At 37.9% G+C, this 15,799-nt stretch overlaps 1 protein-coding gene across 9 annotated transcripts in view; it reads left to right on the top strand.

Annotated features, from left to right (window-relative positions):
- CBLB (Cbl proto-oncogene B) overlaps window positions 1-15,799 on the top strand; it is a 225,916-nt gene that overhangs the window by 137,485 nt on the left and 72,632 nt on the right. For all 9 annotated transcript variants that reach the window (XM_070787231.1, XM_019974609.2, XM_019974545.2 and 6 more), the window contains exon 10: window positions 11,875-12,078. In XM_070787231.1, the coding sequence (XP_070643332.1) occupies window positions 11,875-12,078 (204 nt within the window). The remainder of the gene's footprint in view (window positions 1-11,874; window positions 12,079-15,799) is intronic.

Raw genomic sequence — 15,799 nt, 5'->3', positions numbered from 1 at the left:
GATAATCTGAATATTTCTACCTGTACATATAGATTTCACTCAGTGCCTCTTGCTGCCAAACAAAAAATCTGTTTTGACAGCTTTCATAGTTTTGTATGGACTGCAGTATTTGACAATCATTTAAACACATTATTGCAAAATACCCCTGTTATTTAATAAAAACAAAGGTCTTATACAGTGAATCTAGTTAAAACAGTTAACAGACATCAGCTATACTAAATCCTCACATGAGTGAGCTGCTCACTGAATTTAACCTAATTGACTGTCAAAATGAGGACAAATGAACACAAGTATGGGACTTTTCTATAGTTTTATACTGTGCTGTCAAACATTGTATATAAGCTTGTAGATGTAATTTGAAATGTTATGTGTCTCTCTGGATATGAGTACATGTAGTAATATGTGGTTTTGTTTTTTTTTTTTAACTTTTTCCTTATTCAAAATGGTAAAGGGCTAGAATGTATTTTGTGACTTTAAAGCCAGTGTTTTTGTTTCTATATGCTTGTTTTTCTGAGAGAAAAAATTGAGTTTTCAAACTTAATTGGGCACAAAAATAATTTGATATCCCTTAACTTGCTTGATACAAGCTGACATGGAATGACAGCCATCATTCTCTAGTATCTCAAAACCCTTGTTATTTATTTAGGAAACAATCTTTGAGCATCTTCTCTGTCCGAGGTTCTATACTAAAGACCCAGTCCAAACCCGCAAGACGATAAAATTAGATAATAAAAATTTTATAGAGGGGCACAGTACTAATAATCACTTGAAATGAATACCCTGTTATCTTTCAGATTTAATTATGGATGGGGAATATTTTTGTTACTTTCTGCTACTTTGGTTGGGTATATTGACACGAAAAGGATTTTAAAAGCTGCATGTCTGCCAAGAAGCTCTGATAAATCAGAGTCCAGTAGGAACTATTAAAACCCAGACCATAAAACATTTTGTGTTCAACCATTGTGAATCTTTAGCAAGTCGCTCTTCACTAACTTTTCCTTCCACTTGATGCCCTACTTTGGTTTAATTGAAATTCATTGGAGACTTAAAGTTTATGTAATTAATGGAAACCTAAGACATGCGCAGTAGATGTGTCAGTCAGTTCTTTCAAGCTGCAAGTGGTTACTCTAATTGCTGTCATAATGGCCCATTAGTCATGCCTCCAAAGAGGTGTCAGATACTTTCTCCTTCTGAAACATCTGTGTTATTTAATAAATTGAATAAGCAAGCCTGAGTTTGCACAGAATACTAAGTAAGCTTGAGTAATCACCTCTCTAGAGGCATTCTTTGAAGCAGTATCACTGTGGGTGAGGCATTTCTGTTCTATCCTTGGCAATGAAACTTGGGAGAGTTTTCTTTCACTTCCACACTGTTCCACGAATATTAACAAAACATTTTCTTCTTTACCCTGAACTCCTCCATGTCTTCTTTTTTGTAATAGCACATTATGTGGAAGTGATGTTGCAGGGTTACTACATAAGGTGTTAAGTAAGGAACTGTTTTTATTTGATTTTTCATTTCAAGAGTATAGAAAATATCTTCTGAGTTCATGAACAGGACAGACTGTAAACTATATTCTTCAAATTTTCCTTCCAAAATAAAAAATGGATATATATATATGTATATGCCAGTTGGATATGCAGCCTTGTTTTTAATTACTGCCAAGGACTTTAATTCAGTTAAAAATAAAATTAATGTTTTCTTCTAGTTATTCCTCCTGCATATTTTTTCAAAATAATTTAGAGGAAAGATATTGGAATATTCAAAATGCTTCATAAAAAGTCAATAGATGAAAATTGATAAGCTCTGATTTTAACATGACATGTGGTTAAAGAGATTTATATATGTCCCATATTTAGAGAACATTATTGGGGAAGAAATATGTAACTGAGAGTTGAGAAGTCAGCTCAAAGAACCACATTCAAGGCACTAAGAAATAATCTTTTAATATCTCTTCCTTCAAAAGCAACCAGGCTTCAAATTTCTAGCCTTAGTGAAACTTTTTAGACTTAGAACTACAAGTACTTACTACATGACAAAATGTTGAAACTCCTCTTTCACTTGAGAGTCATATAATGGCTGTGGTTTCCTCAGCTATCTTACCTCTTTTGTTTTGTTCCTGAGATGATTTTTGTAGTAATTATAACAACCAGAATTTGCATAGCACTTTGAAAAGCTTTGAATTAATTTTTCTTACTTTACCTTTCAGATATCCCTTAAAATGTGCATTCTTTCATTATACCCAACAAATAAGATGAAATGGCTTACCCAGTGTCACACAGTTAGCGTTTGTGGGTATAGGATTCTAGTCCAAGCCTCCAGATCAGAATGTCTATGTTCCTGATAAACTGTTTTCATCGGCCTACCAAATTAAAGCTAGAAGAGTCTAGATTCATCAATGTCATTTCCACTTGCCCATCATAAAAGAACATCAAAACTAAGGATCTCTCTCTCTCTGTTACTTATTCTAATATCATCAACTGTCCTCATTCATTCTTTTTGTTTTTTAGTTTATTTTTTCATTGAAGGATAATTCCTTTACAGAATTTTGTTGTTTTCTGTCAGACGTCAACATGAATCAGCCATAGGTATACATATATCCACTCCCTTATGAACCTCCTTCCCTATCACACCCCTCTAGGTTGATATAGAGCCCCTGTTGGAGTTTCCTGAGCCATACAGCAAATTCCCATAGGCTATCTGTTTTACATATGGTAATGTAAGCTTCCATGTTACTCTTTCCATACATCTCACCCTCTCTTCCCCACTCCCTATTGTCCATAAGTCTATTCTCTATGTTTTTTTCTCCATTGCTGCCCTGTAAATAAATTCTTCAGTACCATTTTTCTCTATTCCTTATATGTGCGTTGCTGCTGCTACTGCTGCTAAGTCGTTCAGAGTCATGTCCGACTCTGTGCGACCCCACAGACGGCCTCCTACCAGGCTCCTCTGTCCCTGGGATTCTCCAGGCAAGAACACTGGAGTGGGTTGCCATCTCCTTCTCCAATGCATGAAAGTGAAAAGTGAAAGTGAAGTCAGTCAGTCGTGTCCGACTCTCGGTGACCTCATGGACTGCAGCCTACCAGGCTCCTCCGTCCATGGGATTTTCCAGGCAAGAGTACTGGAGTGGGGTGCCATTGCCTTCTCTGATATGTGCGTTAGAATATGATATTTATCTTTGTCTTTCTGACTCACTTCAGTCTGTATAAGTTCTAGGTTCATCCACCTCATCAGAGCTGACTCAAATGCACTCATTTTTATGGCTGAGTAATATTCCATTGTGTATATGTACCACAATCTATTCATACGTTGATGGGCATCTAGGTTATTTCCATGTTCTAGCTATTGTAAATAGTGTTGCAATGAGCAATGGGATACATGTGTCTCTTTCAACCCTGGATTCCTCAGGGTATATACCTAGGAGTGGGATTGCTGGGTTATATGGTGGTTTTATTCCTAGTTTTTTTTTAAGGAATCTCCATACCATCTTCCATAGTGCCTTTATCAGTTTACATTCCCATTAACAGTGGAAGAGGGTTCCCTTTTCTCCACACCCTCTCTAGCATTTATTGTTTGTAGACTTTTTGATGATAGCCATTCTGACTGGTGTGAGGTGATATCTCATTGTGGTTTTGATTTGCATTTCTCTAATAATGAACGATGTTGAGCATCTTTTCATGTGTCTGTTAGCCATCTGTATGTCTTCTTTGGAGAAATGTCTGTTTGGGTCTTTTTCCCCCTTTTTGATTGGGTTGTTTTTCTACTATTGAGTTGTATGAGCTGCTTGTATATTTTGGAAATTTATCCTTTGTCATTTGTTTCATTTGCTATTATTTTCACCCATGTCTTTTCACCTTGCTTATAGTTTCCTTTGCTGTGCAAAAGCTTTTATGTTTAATCAGAACTCTCCACCATGACCCATCCGTCTTGGGTGGCCCTACGTGTCATGGCTCATAGTTTCATTGAGTTAGACAAAGTTGTGGTCCATGTGATCAGATTGGCTAGTTTTCTGTGATTGTGGTTTTTATTCTGTTTGACCTCTGATGGAAGAGGATAAGAGTATATTTAATATCTGTAATTGTGTTGTCTCTGAATGTTTATTCTTTAATTCTTCTAGGTCTTTGATTCTTGCATTTTCTCCATTTTGTTCGCAAAGGTTATGATCATCTTTAGTATCATTTTTCTGAATTCTTTCTCGGGTAGTTTCCTTTTCATTTATTTGGACTTCTGTGTTTCTAGTTTGTTCCTTCACTTTTGTAGTATTTCTCTGTCTTTTCATTTTTTTTTTTTTTAACTTATTGTGTGTGCAGTCTCTTTTTCCCAGGCTTCAAGGTTGAATTCTTTCTACCTTTTGGTTTCTGCACTCCTAAGGTTGGTCCAGTGGTTTGTGTAAGCTTCTTCTAGGGTGAGATTTGTGCTGAGTTTTTGTTTGTTTTTCCTCTGATGGGCAAGGCTGAGTGAGGTGCTAATCCTGGCTGCTGATGACTGGGTTTGTATTTTTGTTTTGTTTGTTGTTTAGATGTTGTTTAGATGAGGCATCCTGTACAGGGTGCTACATTGGTAGTTGGGGGATGCTGGATCTTGTATTCCAGTGGTTTCCTTTGTGTGAGTTCTCACTATTTGATACCATCTAGAAGGCAATGGCACCCCACTCCAGTACTCTTGCCTGGAAAATCCCATGGACAGAGGAGCCTGATAGGCTGCAGTCCATGGGGTCGCTAAGAGTCGGGCATGACTGAGTGACTTCACTTTCACTTTTTACTTTCATGCATTGGAGAAGGAGATGGCAACCCTCTCCAGTGTTCTTGCCTGGAGAATCCCAGGGACAGAGGAGCCTAGTGGGCTGCCGTCTATGGGGTCGCATAGAGTCGGACACGACTGAAGCAACTTAGCAGCAGCAGCAGCAGGGTTAGTTCTCTAGTAGTCTAGGGTCTTGGAGTTAGTGCTCCCACTCCAAAGGCTCAGGGCTTGATCTCTTCAAATCTTTATGCTTATGGTAAGTTTTGAACATATATGATGAAAATTTTCAAGAATGTATGCAGTGGATTCTCTGTTTAATTTCCAAGTGTATCAGGGCTGGCTAAGAAGACTCCTTAGGTGGACACCAGAAATGCCATTGAGAAGGGAAGACAGCACTGAAGCCTCTGGGTTCCTGATTACCGTGTATAGCTTAGAGAATCCTACCCAGTGCTCTGTGGAGACCTGTGATTGTCTCTTGTAGCCATCCTCGAAAACAGCCAGGGTATTAGATGTAATCTGTGCGGGGTCTGTGGCAGGAGGTGTGGGTGGGAGGCCACAGCATATGTGGGAAGTCCCCATATATATGGGGGCCACCGGGCTGTCTCCCGCAGTCCCGGAGGCAGTTTGTCCAGTTGTTTCAGACTCCCGGGCTTTGGCTGCAGGGAGAGCCAGTTTGCTTCCTCGTTCATTCTATTTTAAAATAATTTTAGTTACGTATTTTTGGCTGTGTTAGATCTTTGTTGCTACATGGGCTTTTACTGTAGTTGTGGCGGGTGTGGGCTACTCTGTATTGTGCTACACAGGCTTCTTATTGCCGTGGCTTCTCTTGTGGCTGAGTATGGGGGTCTAGGGTGTGTGAACTTCAGTTGTTGCAGTGCATGGGCTCTAGAGCACAGGCTCAGTAGTTGTGGTGGATGGGCTTAGCTGCTCCAGTGTGTGGGATCTTCCCAGACCAGGGCTTGAACCCATGTCTCCTGCATTGGTGTGCTATGCTAAGTCGCTTCAGTCGTGTCCGACTCTGCCACTCCATAGATGGCAGCCCACCAGGCTCCCCCGTCCCTGGGATTCTCCAGGCAAGAACACTGGAGTGGGCTGCCATTTCCTTCTCCAATGCATGAAAGTAAAAAGTGAAAGTGAAGTCGCTCAGTCGTGTCCGACTCTTAGCGACCCCATGGACTGCAGCCTAACAGGCTCCTCCATCCATGGGATTTTCCAAGCAGGAGTACTGGAGTCGGGTGCCATTGCCTTCTCCGCCTGCATTGGTAGGCAGATTCTTTACCACTGAGCTACCAGGGAAGCCCTCATTCTTTATAACAAGAATTTGCTGAATTTTTGTGGAATATATTGTGTTCTGAAAATGCTTAGCCTGGACCCAAGGGACTGTCAGTATGTGTATGTGTATTTATCTACTTAGTTAGTTATTTGTTTATAGTCATTTCATGTTGTAAAAAAAGATTTATGGTAGCTTCTAATCTGTGTGAAGTATAGCACGGTGATATACATTAGAAGTTACTGAGATGGGAAACACACACGCACATAAAACCAGTAAAAATATAAAATGCACTCCAGAGTGGGACTCATGAAGCACTATGTATTTTCTAGGACCCTCACTTTATACTGTACTTGCAGGAAGGCATGAAGTGATTGACCTTAAAGTATGCCTCCAAATAATTAATCATCCAGAGGGCAAAATAAATTGTACTATATGTTATATTTATCTTTAAAAAAATAAAAGAAAGTATGTAAGAGATAATATAGAACTGAACAATATTTAAACAAAGAATATGGAAGGTGACTGATATATAAACTTACAGTATTTATTGTTGCCAAATGAATCTTAGAATTTTATCATGAGCATCTTACATAGTTTCAGAGCATGTAGAACTGGCTGTTAACTTTCTGTCTCTTTTGGTTTGGTAGGATTTATTTGAGGAAGTGAAATCTACTGAGTAAATCAGAATGGATGGAGTCCAAGTACTTCCTCTTAACTTTCTCAGAAAGTGACTTTTTGGAGCTGATAGAAGGAGTTATTTTTTGGTTCTTCTTCATTAACATATGTTCTACCATCTTATGTTAAGTGTATGTTGACAGAAGCGTTATTTTAATTATTAAGGTGCAATTCTGATAATTTTTATGTCTGTTGAAGGCACTCTTTGTGTTTAATCAACCATCTGACAGAAACAAGGGTGAAGTACTGAAATAGCACCCAAATTTGAGAATTTGAGTACCAAATTTGAGAATATGGTCAAACCTAATTTTCATATGACAGTCGTCAGTTTGTAGAGAAAGTAGTGGATGAAATCATTTTGGAAGAGGCAAGTTGTGTGATCTGTGTTTGCAAATGAAAATTGAAGTACATTGCAGCTGGATTTTGATCCTAATAATTAATGTAAACTCTCAACAAAGATAAAGCTTAACAGAAAATATATTTTGTGACATACACCCATAAAGCAGTTACTCTTACATAAGTAATTGTATAGCATTATACTTGAAGATAGGAGAGATGGCCAAATACCTAAGTTCAGTTTTAGATGAACTGTTCCCAGTCTTTTTCTTGTACCATCAAGATACTGTTATTGCATATCACTTTCTTTTTTTTTTTCTTTTTGCATATCACTTTCTCCTCTTTCCAAACACAATCTTTTCAGTTATCCTTTATCAGGAAATAGATCACATAAACTGGAAGTTATCTTTAACCAGACAACATGCAAACTGACCTTGGAGGTTCTAAGGAATCCTTTGTAGGAGAATGCAGTTGCTTATTCATTCTAGCCACTGTGCTCAAAAGTAATATGATTTTAATTATTTAGATTGGATAGATTAATTGTAGTCATGATAACTGTATGTTAGGTCTTAAAAGATTTCCTGTTTTCTAGGTGCTTATACTAAAACATTTACAAATGATTTATGTGACGTGTAAGCCATGTTACCAGGGCTTCCCTGGTGACTCACATGGTAAAGCGTCTGCCTGCAATGTGGGAGACCCAGGTTTGATCCCTGGGTTGGGACTATCCCTTGGAGAAGGCAATGGCACCCCACTCCAGTACCCTTGCCTGGAAAATCCCATGAACAGAGGAGCCTGGTAGGCTACAGTCCATGGGGTCACAAAGAGTCAGACACGACTGAGCGGCTTGACTTCACTTTATGTGAAGTGTAGGATTTACTTCAAGATTATCCAAGGGTGGAGGGAGCAAGTGAACATATAGCTTAAACAGGATTGAGCATTAATTGATAATTGTTGAAGTTGGGAGATAGGTACATACAGATTTATTACACTTTTCTCTGTGCTTCTGTTTATGTTTGGAAATTTCTAATACTTTTTAAAAAATGTCTAAATGAATGAAGTGTCTACCTAGGCCCCAGAGTATTGCTTTCCACCCTTCATGCCTTAAAGACACAGGGAACATCAGCTCCTTTATACTTTAATTATTTACTTAGTGGCATTTAGCTTACTTAAAGAAAAAAGCTGTATACCCATTTCCCCCACAACCTACTCCCCCCATCACCCACTCTCAGCCTCTGGCAACCACCAGTCTGTTCTCTGTATCTGAACTTACTTTTCTTTTGAATTAATTGATTTTTAGATTTCATGTACAACAGAGATCATATTGTATTTGTCTTTCTCTGGCTAATTTCTTGGGCTTCCCTGGTAGCTCAGAGGTTAAGGCATCTGCCTGCAATGTGGAAGAGCTGGGTTCGATCCCTGGGTTGGGAAGATCCCCTGGAGAAGGAAATGGCAACCCACTCCAGTATTCTTGCCTGGAAAATCCCATGGACAGAAGAGCCTGGTGGGCTGTACTCCATGGGGTAGCATAATGCCCTTGAGGTCCACCCATCTTGTGGCAAATGGCAAGATTTCGTTCTATTCTGTGGTGAAATTACATTCCATGTACGTGCATGCCACAGTTTTTATCCATTGGTGGACACTTAGGCTGTTTCTGTATCTTTGCCACTGTAAATAATGCTGCAGTGAACACAGGATGTGCATCTATCTTTTCTAATTAGTGTGTTCATTTTCTTCAGGTAAATATCCAGAAGTGGGATTTGGATGGATTGTATGGTCGTTCTATTTTTGGTTTTTTGAGGAGCCTCCATACTGTTTTCCATAGTGCCTGCATTAATTTACATTCCTGTCAGCAGTACACAAGGGTTTTCCCTGCCCACATCCTCACCGACACTTGTTGTTTCCAGTCTTTTTGCTAATAGCCACCTAAGTGATGTGAGGGGACGTGTCACTGTGGTTTTGACTTGCATTTCCCTGATGATGAGTAACACTGAATATCTTTTCATGTACCTGTTTGTTATGTATATATCTTTGAAAAAATGTCTGTTCAGATCTGTCCATTTTTTAATCAGATTGTTAGTAGTTTGTTTTTGTCTTTTGTTTCCTGTTGAATTGTATGAGTTCTTTCTATATTTTGGATGTCACTTGCAAATATTTTTTTCCATTCAGTAGGTTATCTTTTCATTCTGTGGATGGTTTCCTTTGCCATGCAGAACCTTTGTAGTTTGGTGTAATCCCACGTGTTTGTTTTTGCTTTTGCTGCTTTCAATTTCGGTGTCAGGTTAAAAAATTCATGCCAAGTTTTATGTCAAGGAGCTTACCACTTAAATTTTCTTCTATCTAGAAGTTTTATGGTTTCAGTTCTTACTTTCAATTCTTTAATCCATTTTAAGTTAATTTTTATATATGGTATAAAGTAACAGTCCAGTCTTTATTAATTTATTTATGCCATGTGACTCTCTTATTTTCCTAACACCATGTATTGAAGAGACTGCCCTTTTCCCACTGTATATTCTTGGCTTCTTTGTTGTAAATTAATTGACCATATATATCCATGGGTTCATTTCTAGGCTCTGTTCTGTTCAGTGATATGTGTTTCTTTATGCCAGTTCCATACTGTTTTAATTACTGTAGATTTGTATTGCTCTACTTAGGGCCCAGAGTACCAGTTTCCATCGTTCATGCATTAAAGATGCAGAGAACATCAGTTCTTTTGCATCTTGCTCTTTTATATTAGAACTATCTATTTGAAATTTTCTTATGTAGATCTGTAGGAAAATTCCCTGCAGGAACACAATATGGACCCCTTTTGACTTTTATAATTAGGGGATTATACCTGGATGATAACCTATATTGAATATGTACTTACAGTTCTTATTATCAAAAGATAGGAGAAAGGTTGAGTTTTCCTTAAATATTTGCTCCTGTGTTAGAAAATATCAGTGTAAGATGGGAGAATTAAGTAACAGTTTTATTATCTGTAAAATGATGGAGCAGATAATTGAATTGACTTGAAGCCCACCAGACCTGAGCACATGTGGCAATAACCATCAGAGAATTTTGTAATAACCTGTCTATATCTCTTCAACTCTTTTACCATTCCAAGTTTCTTTCCCAAATTATGTAAGCAGTAGATGACTAAAGAATTGTAGTTTTTTTTTTTTAATTAACCAATCCAACAAACATTTGTTTTTCTTATTTTGACAATTTGTTTGGGAAAGGAGATGTTCGGTTTGTTAATCAGAGTAAGCCTTGGGAAAGAATAAACCCACCACAGAAATCTACCACAGAATAAATCTACCACAGAATCTGACACAGAATGTATACTAACTCGTACTGTGAGAGGAGAGCGGAAGTGTTACTCCACCATTGATTAGAGTATCACTGGAGGGCAGGTAGATCACCACGTTCCCATCAAACCAAGCAGACGGGACAGTCTTAAGTACTGAATGGTTTCTTTAAAGATGTTAGCCCTTTTATTCACAGTCTCATCTCTGAAATGATGCTCATTCATGCCATTTCTGCCTTTAATATGATCTTGTATTTTTACTGTTTTTACAGTAATAAAGTACTAAAGTCAGAGTATAATACAGAAACAAAAAGATGGTGGTGAATGTCATATACCATCTGTCTCTAAAAGTCAGGCTTATCTGCAGGGCTAGAAAACAGTCATCGTATTTTCCTACCAATTGTGAATTCTTAATGTAGTTAGTTTTTTAGAAATGAAATTGGGAGATTTTTTTTAAAACTTCAGTAATTAACTAATAAATGAATTTCTGGCCCCAAAGTATTTGCACAGATCTTTTTGCATTATCTACTTTGGAAGCAAGATGAGGGACAAAATGTGTTAACTCACATATTACTACATTCCATATGGGCTGTGTCAGGGTGACCAGCTGTTAAGACAGTTGTGCCTTCTAAATATAAACTTAATTTTTCCCACTGATTGCTTATAAATCAGGACTTCAAAAGACCTCAGCAATCAAAATGGAAATATTTAGCCATAGTTATGTGCACAGGAACTTTTTTCAGAATTGACTTTGAAAGGTACTGTTCCAACTGATACTACCACTTTTTTTATGATAGAAATTTTTATCAAAATGTCCTCTTTATCAAATGTTTAATTAGGACTACTGCCTTTTGGTAATGAGGTATATGAGTCAATTTTGAATTTTCTGTAAAGTTTGATACATTAAAGTTGTAAATGAACATTCAGTAAAGCTAGGCTCTTTTTCTTTGGCAAATCAAAGGTTTTGTTAAAGAAATTTTTCTTTGAAAGTTTGAAATAATGAGCATTTATTTTGTTGGCTCTGTGTTCTACTCCACCACCATCAAGATTGACCTTCCCCCAACCTTACTGCCTATCTCAAAACCCTGTTTTTTCCTCCTAACTTCTTTTTTTATTTCTTTTTTTTTTTCGTGTATTTTATTTTATTTTATTTTATTTTTTATTTTTTTAAATTTTATTTTGTTTTTAAACTTTATATAATTGTATTAGTTTTGCCAAATATCAAAATGAATCCATCACAGGTATACATGTGCTCCCCATCCTGAACCCTCCTCTCTCCTCCCTCCCCATACCATCCCTCTGGGTTGTCCCAGTGCACTAGCCCCAAGCATCCAGTATCGTGCATTGAACCTGGACTGGCATCTCGTTTCATACATGATATTTTACATGTTTCAATGCCATTCTCCCAAATCTTCCCACCCTCTCCCTCTCCCACAGAGTCCATAAGACTGTTCTATACATCTTTTTTTTATAGTTGTATAGTTTTCCTATAGTTGGCCTCTTTCTGTTTTGTTTTATTTTTGAACAGAGACCAATCAGTACAATTTTTGTGTTTGTTCAGGAGTCAGACGGCCAGGGCTGCCCATTCTGTCGCTGCGAAATAAAAGGAACGGAGCCCATCATCGTGGACCCCTTTGATCCGAGGGATGAAGGATCAAGGTGCTGTAGCATCATCGACCCTTTTGGAATGCCGATGCTGGACTTGGACGATGATGATGACCGGGAAGAGTCCTTGATGATGAATCGGTTGGCAAATGTTCGAAAGGTAAACTAGGAAATATAGGTTTTTTCCATGTGTTGTGTGGACATGAAAAAGAAATGATGCTGTCACAAGTAGGGTATGATTGAATTTGCTTGGGTTTGAGAAAGAAAGATTCCAGAATCAAAAGAAAGGTGAAGATATAAGTAATGTTGAAAGGCTGTTGGAATCATTGGGTGAGAAAGAACTAAACTACTCCCAGTGCTCTTCCTGGTTTTAAACTCCAAAATGAGAGATGGTGAGAGCCTTCATATAGAATTAAACATCATCTGATGTTTAACTGGCAGTAGCATATCCATGAAGAAAATCGAAGAAAGGAAATTATTAAAATTAGAAGTGATGATATTACCTTTGTGAAGTTACCATAGTCTGGGGTTTGCTTATCAATATTGCTCTCGAAGGAAATTAACTTTGTCAGTTCACTGGGAATGGATACTACTACACGGTTTATGCAACCAAGCCCACAGGGACTAGTCAGTGAACCAGAATGCCAGTTGAGTAATTAACAAACGAGAAATGTAATGATCCAGAGAACTGGACTCTGAGCTATCAGGCTATTCTCTGTATAAAAGGATACATGAAATTCAGCTTACACTCAGAAGTGATTGAGTGATATTTGCTCTTAAAATTAGAGAAATGGTAACGAGTGGTATGAAAGGGTTGGCACACACAGTCTGAAGGTGCCCCCCTTCCGTCTGACTCAGGGCAGGTGTGGCTAATCAGTCATGGTCCTCGTCCCTGCTGGGTTCAGACTTGGCCTGAATGGCCTTGTAGAACCTCTGCTCTAATTTGTTAGGATATGGCAGGTAATATGCAACTTGTTTGCCATCTGTGTAGGTAGAGTGATGATAATGTGTGATGGCACCAGACCATGTCTGCCATATGCATCTGGGTCTCTGAGTTAGGGAGACACCTGGTACAGGAAACAGATGAGGTGATTGGGGGGTTACTGCTTCTTTAGGGCTATGTCAAAGTTTATTTCTTGGCCCTCCTGCATTTTGTGTTCCAGTGTTCCCATGCTTACCAAGTACTTGTCCTTAGGATTTATTTTTACTCTATTTTTGATTGGAGGATAATTATTTTATGATGTTGTGTTGGTCACTGCTGTACAACAGTGTGAATCAAATTTAAGTAAACATATATCCATCCCCCTCCTGAGCCTCCTTCCCACCCCACCCCCCATCTTACCCCTCTAGGTCATCATAGAGCACTAGGCTGAGTGCCCTGTTACATAGCAGCTTTCCACTATCTGTTTTACACATGGTCATGTAGATATTTCAGTCCTCTCAAATTTCTGCATATGGAGATAAGATTACCACCACCAGAATGGCTACTCTCAAAGTTTGCTTTGGTATGAGATGATTTTTATTCTTCACCTCACTGGTTTTTCGTAAAAATGTCATCATTTAAGAGAAAGTGCTCTTGATTCTGTCTTTTAATGCTGACAACTATATTCAGTTTTGAAGTTTGTGATACCTTTAGCCCAAGAGATGGAAGAAAGGAAGTAATTATTCCTCAGTTCCTCAGTAACCCTACGTAAAGGATGAACAAGAAACAAAAAGCTCTAACTGAAACAGGGAATTGAGACTTAAATTTTAAGATGAACTCCTAATCAGTATTTTCTACCAGTATTAATATGTATATGAACAAAACTTCTCACATCTTTTATTCTCTCACCTTGAAGAGGAAGATACCCTTCTCATTTTTCAGATAAGGAAATGAGGCTCAGGGTAGGCTTCTGATGTGCTGCATTAGGAAGTTGTGGAGCCAGAATTCAGTTATGTCTGTTGGATAAAAATGCAGTGATGACCAACACTTCATATGTAGCTCTCACATGCAATGTGATGAAATGGTTTCTACCAAGTCAGATTGTGGACTGTATCCTAAAATATTTGTCATATAATATTATTTTAATGAAGTAAAATAAAGTAGTAACATGATTTCAGTGAGCTTACAGTGTTCTAGGTTCTTAAATCTTTGATCTCATTCGGTCATGATACCAACCCCATAGAGAAGCTACTGTTAATGTGCTGTTTTACAAAGGAGGCCATTGAAGAAGGAGGTCAATGACTTGCCAAAGATCCAAGTGATACTTTAAGCAGAACTGGTGCTTTATTCCAGGTCTTCCTGGTACTTAAAACTTTAGTTGTGCGCCATCATGCAGTACACCTCTTTTGTCCTCTTTGGAACATGTCACACAAGTTGTACTTGATAGTGCATAAGTACCTGTCTTCTGCAGTTCTTTTCAGTTTCATAATATAATGTACATCACGAATAACCAGAAATTCAAAATAATTTGAATTGTGATCTGTTGGCATTAACCTATAAAGTTACTTATGCCATAACTGGTCACTAAAAACCTAACTAATTCATTTAGGCCCTCCTAATTAGATGTATAAGTAATTATTATGTTGGTTTCCAATATACTCATTGTATGTGGCTATTTAAATGTTTCTAATTAAGATTTAATAAATTTAAAAATTTTGTCCTTCAGTCACACTCAGCATATTTGGCATGCTTAAGAGCCTCTTGTGTCTACCAGCTACACTGTCAAACTGTACAGATGTAGAACATTTCTATACATATCAAAATATTTATTATAGATAGATATAATAGAAATACTTAATAACCAGTAGATAATTTTTTTGGACAGCATTATTAGATCATTCCTCCAGGTTCTTATTAGAAGAAGCTAGGTCTTATTGCAAAAGACCTTTCCTTTTAATTTAGGAACCTAATGGTCTTAGCTTGGTCTGAATATTTGACTATGATCTAGCACTAAAATCATTAATCTATGGCCTGTATTTGTTTTCCTGTGAGCTAATGATGATTTTACATTTTAAATGGTTATATATTTAAATGATTTTTTAGATACCTATGTAATTTCCTTGATTAAGGTTTGTAAAGCCTTAAGTATTTACTCTCTGGCCCTTTAAGAAAAACATTTCCATCCCCAGATCTGGGACACTTTAAAGCATTTAAAGAATGCTTATTGAATGCATGGATAATAGGGGCTGACAGAAAAGTATTTGAGACAAGTACAACAGCTGAAGTAGTTCCAGTGAACTAGATGGTAATGTTTTCTAGCTAGGAAAAAGGCATTTTCAATTTTCTTTACTAAATGGGCTTTCTACTTTCAGTGATTCATGTCAGAAGACGGGGAAAAGGGCCATAAAAGTAATTCTTTCAAGAACTTTGTACACCTTACTGGTTGGGAGAAAATGGTATTTACCCTACATGAGTTTGGGAAAGGTTGCAGTTTCAGCCTGATTTCCACTGAATTAAGTTGACACTGGAGCTTTGTTTCAGTAGTGGCGCTGACGATTAAAGGGAATCACTGGTAACATGAAATGAGCACAGAACAGTCAAAGGTGACTCTGGTGGTTTTCCCTGGTCTTTCACACACTCTCAAACCATGCATGTTGTGTTCTCTCTGGCACGCTGGTGAACTTTCTGTTGAGGGAGCTGAGATTTTTTGACAATGATCTTCTCTTTCAATTCAATTCAATTCAATTCAGTTGCTCAGTTGTGTCTGACTCTTTGTGACCCCATGAATTGCAGCACGACAGGCTTCCCTGTCCATCACCAACGCTCAGAGTTTACCCAAACTCTTGTCCATAGAGTCATTGACACCATCCAGCCATCTCATCCTCTGTCATCCCCTTCTCCTCCTACCCCCAATCCCTCCCAGCATCAGGGTCTTTTCCAATGAGTCAACTCTTTGCAT

Source organism: Bos indicus, chromosome 1 (genome assembly GCF_029378745.1).
Source record: "Bos indicus isolate NIAB-ARS_2022 breed Sahiwal x Tharparkar chromosome 1, NIAB-ARS_B.indTharparkar_mat_pri_1.0, whole genome shotgun sequence".
Lineage (NCBI taxonomy): Eukaryota > Metazoa > Chordata > Mammalia > Artiodactyla > Bovidae > Bos > Bos indicus.
The sequence above is the reverse complement of the archived record's forward strand: the minus strand, read 5'-3'. Positions and strand labels throughout refer to the sequence as shown.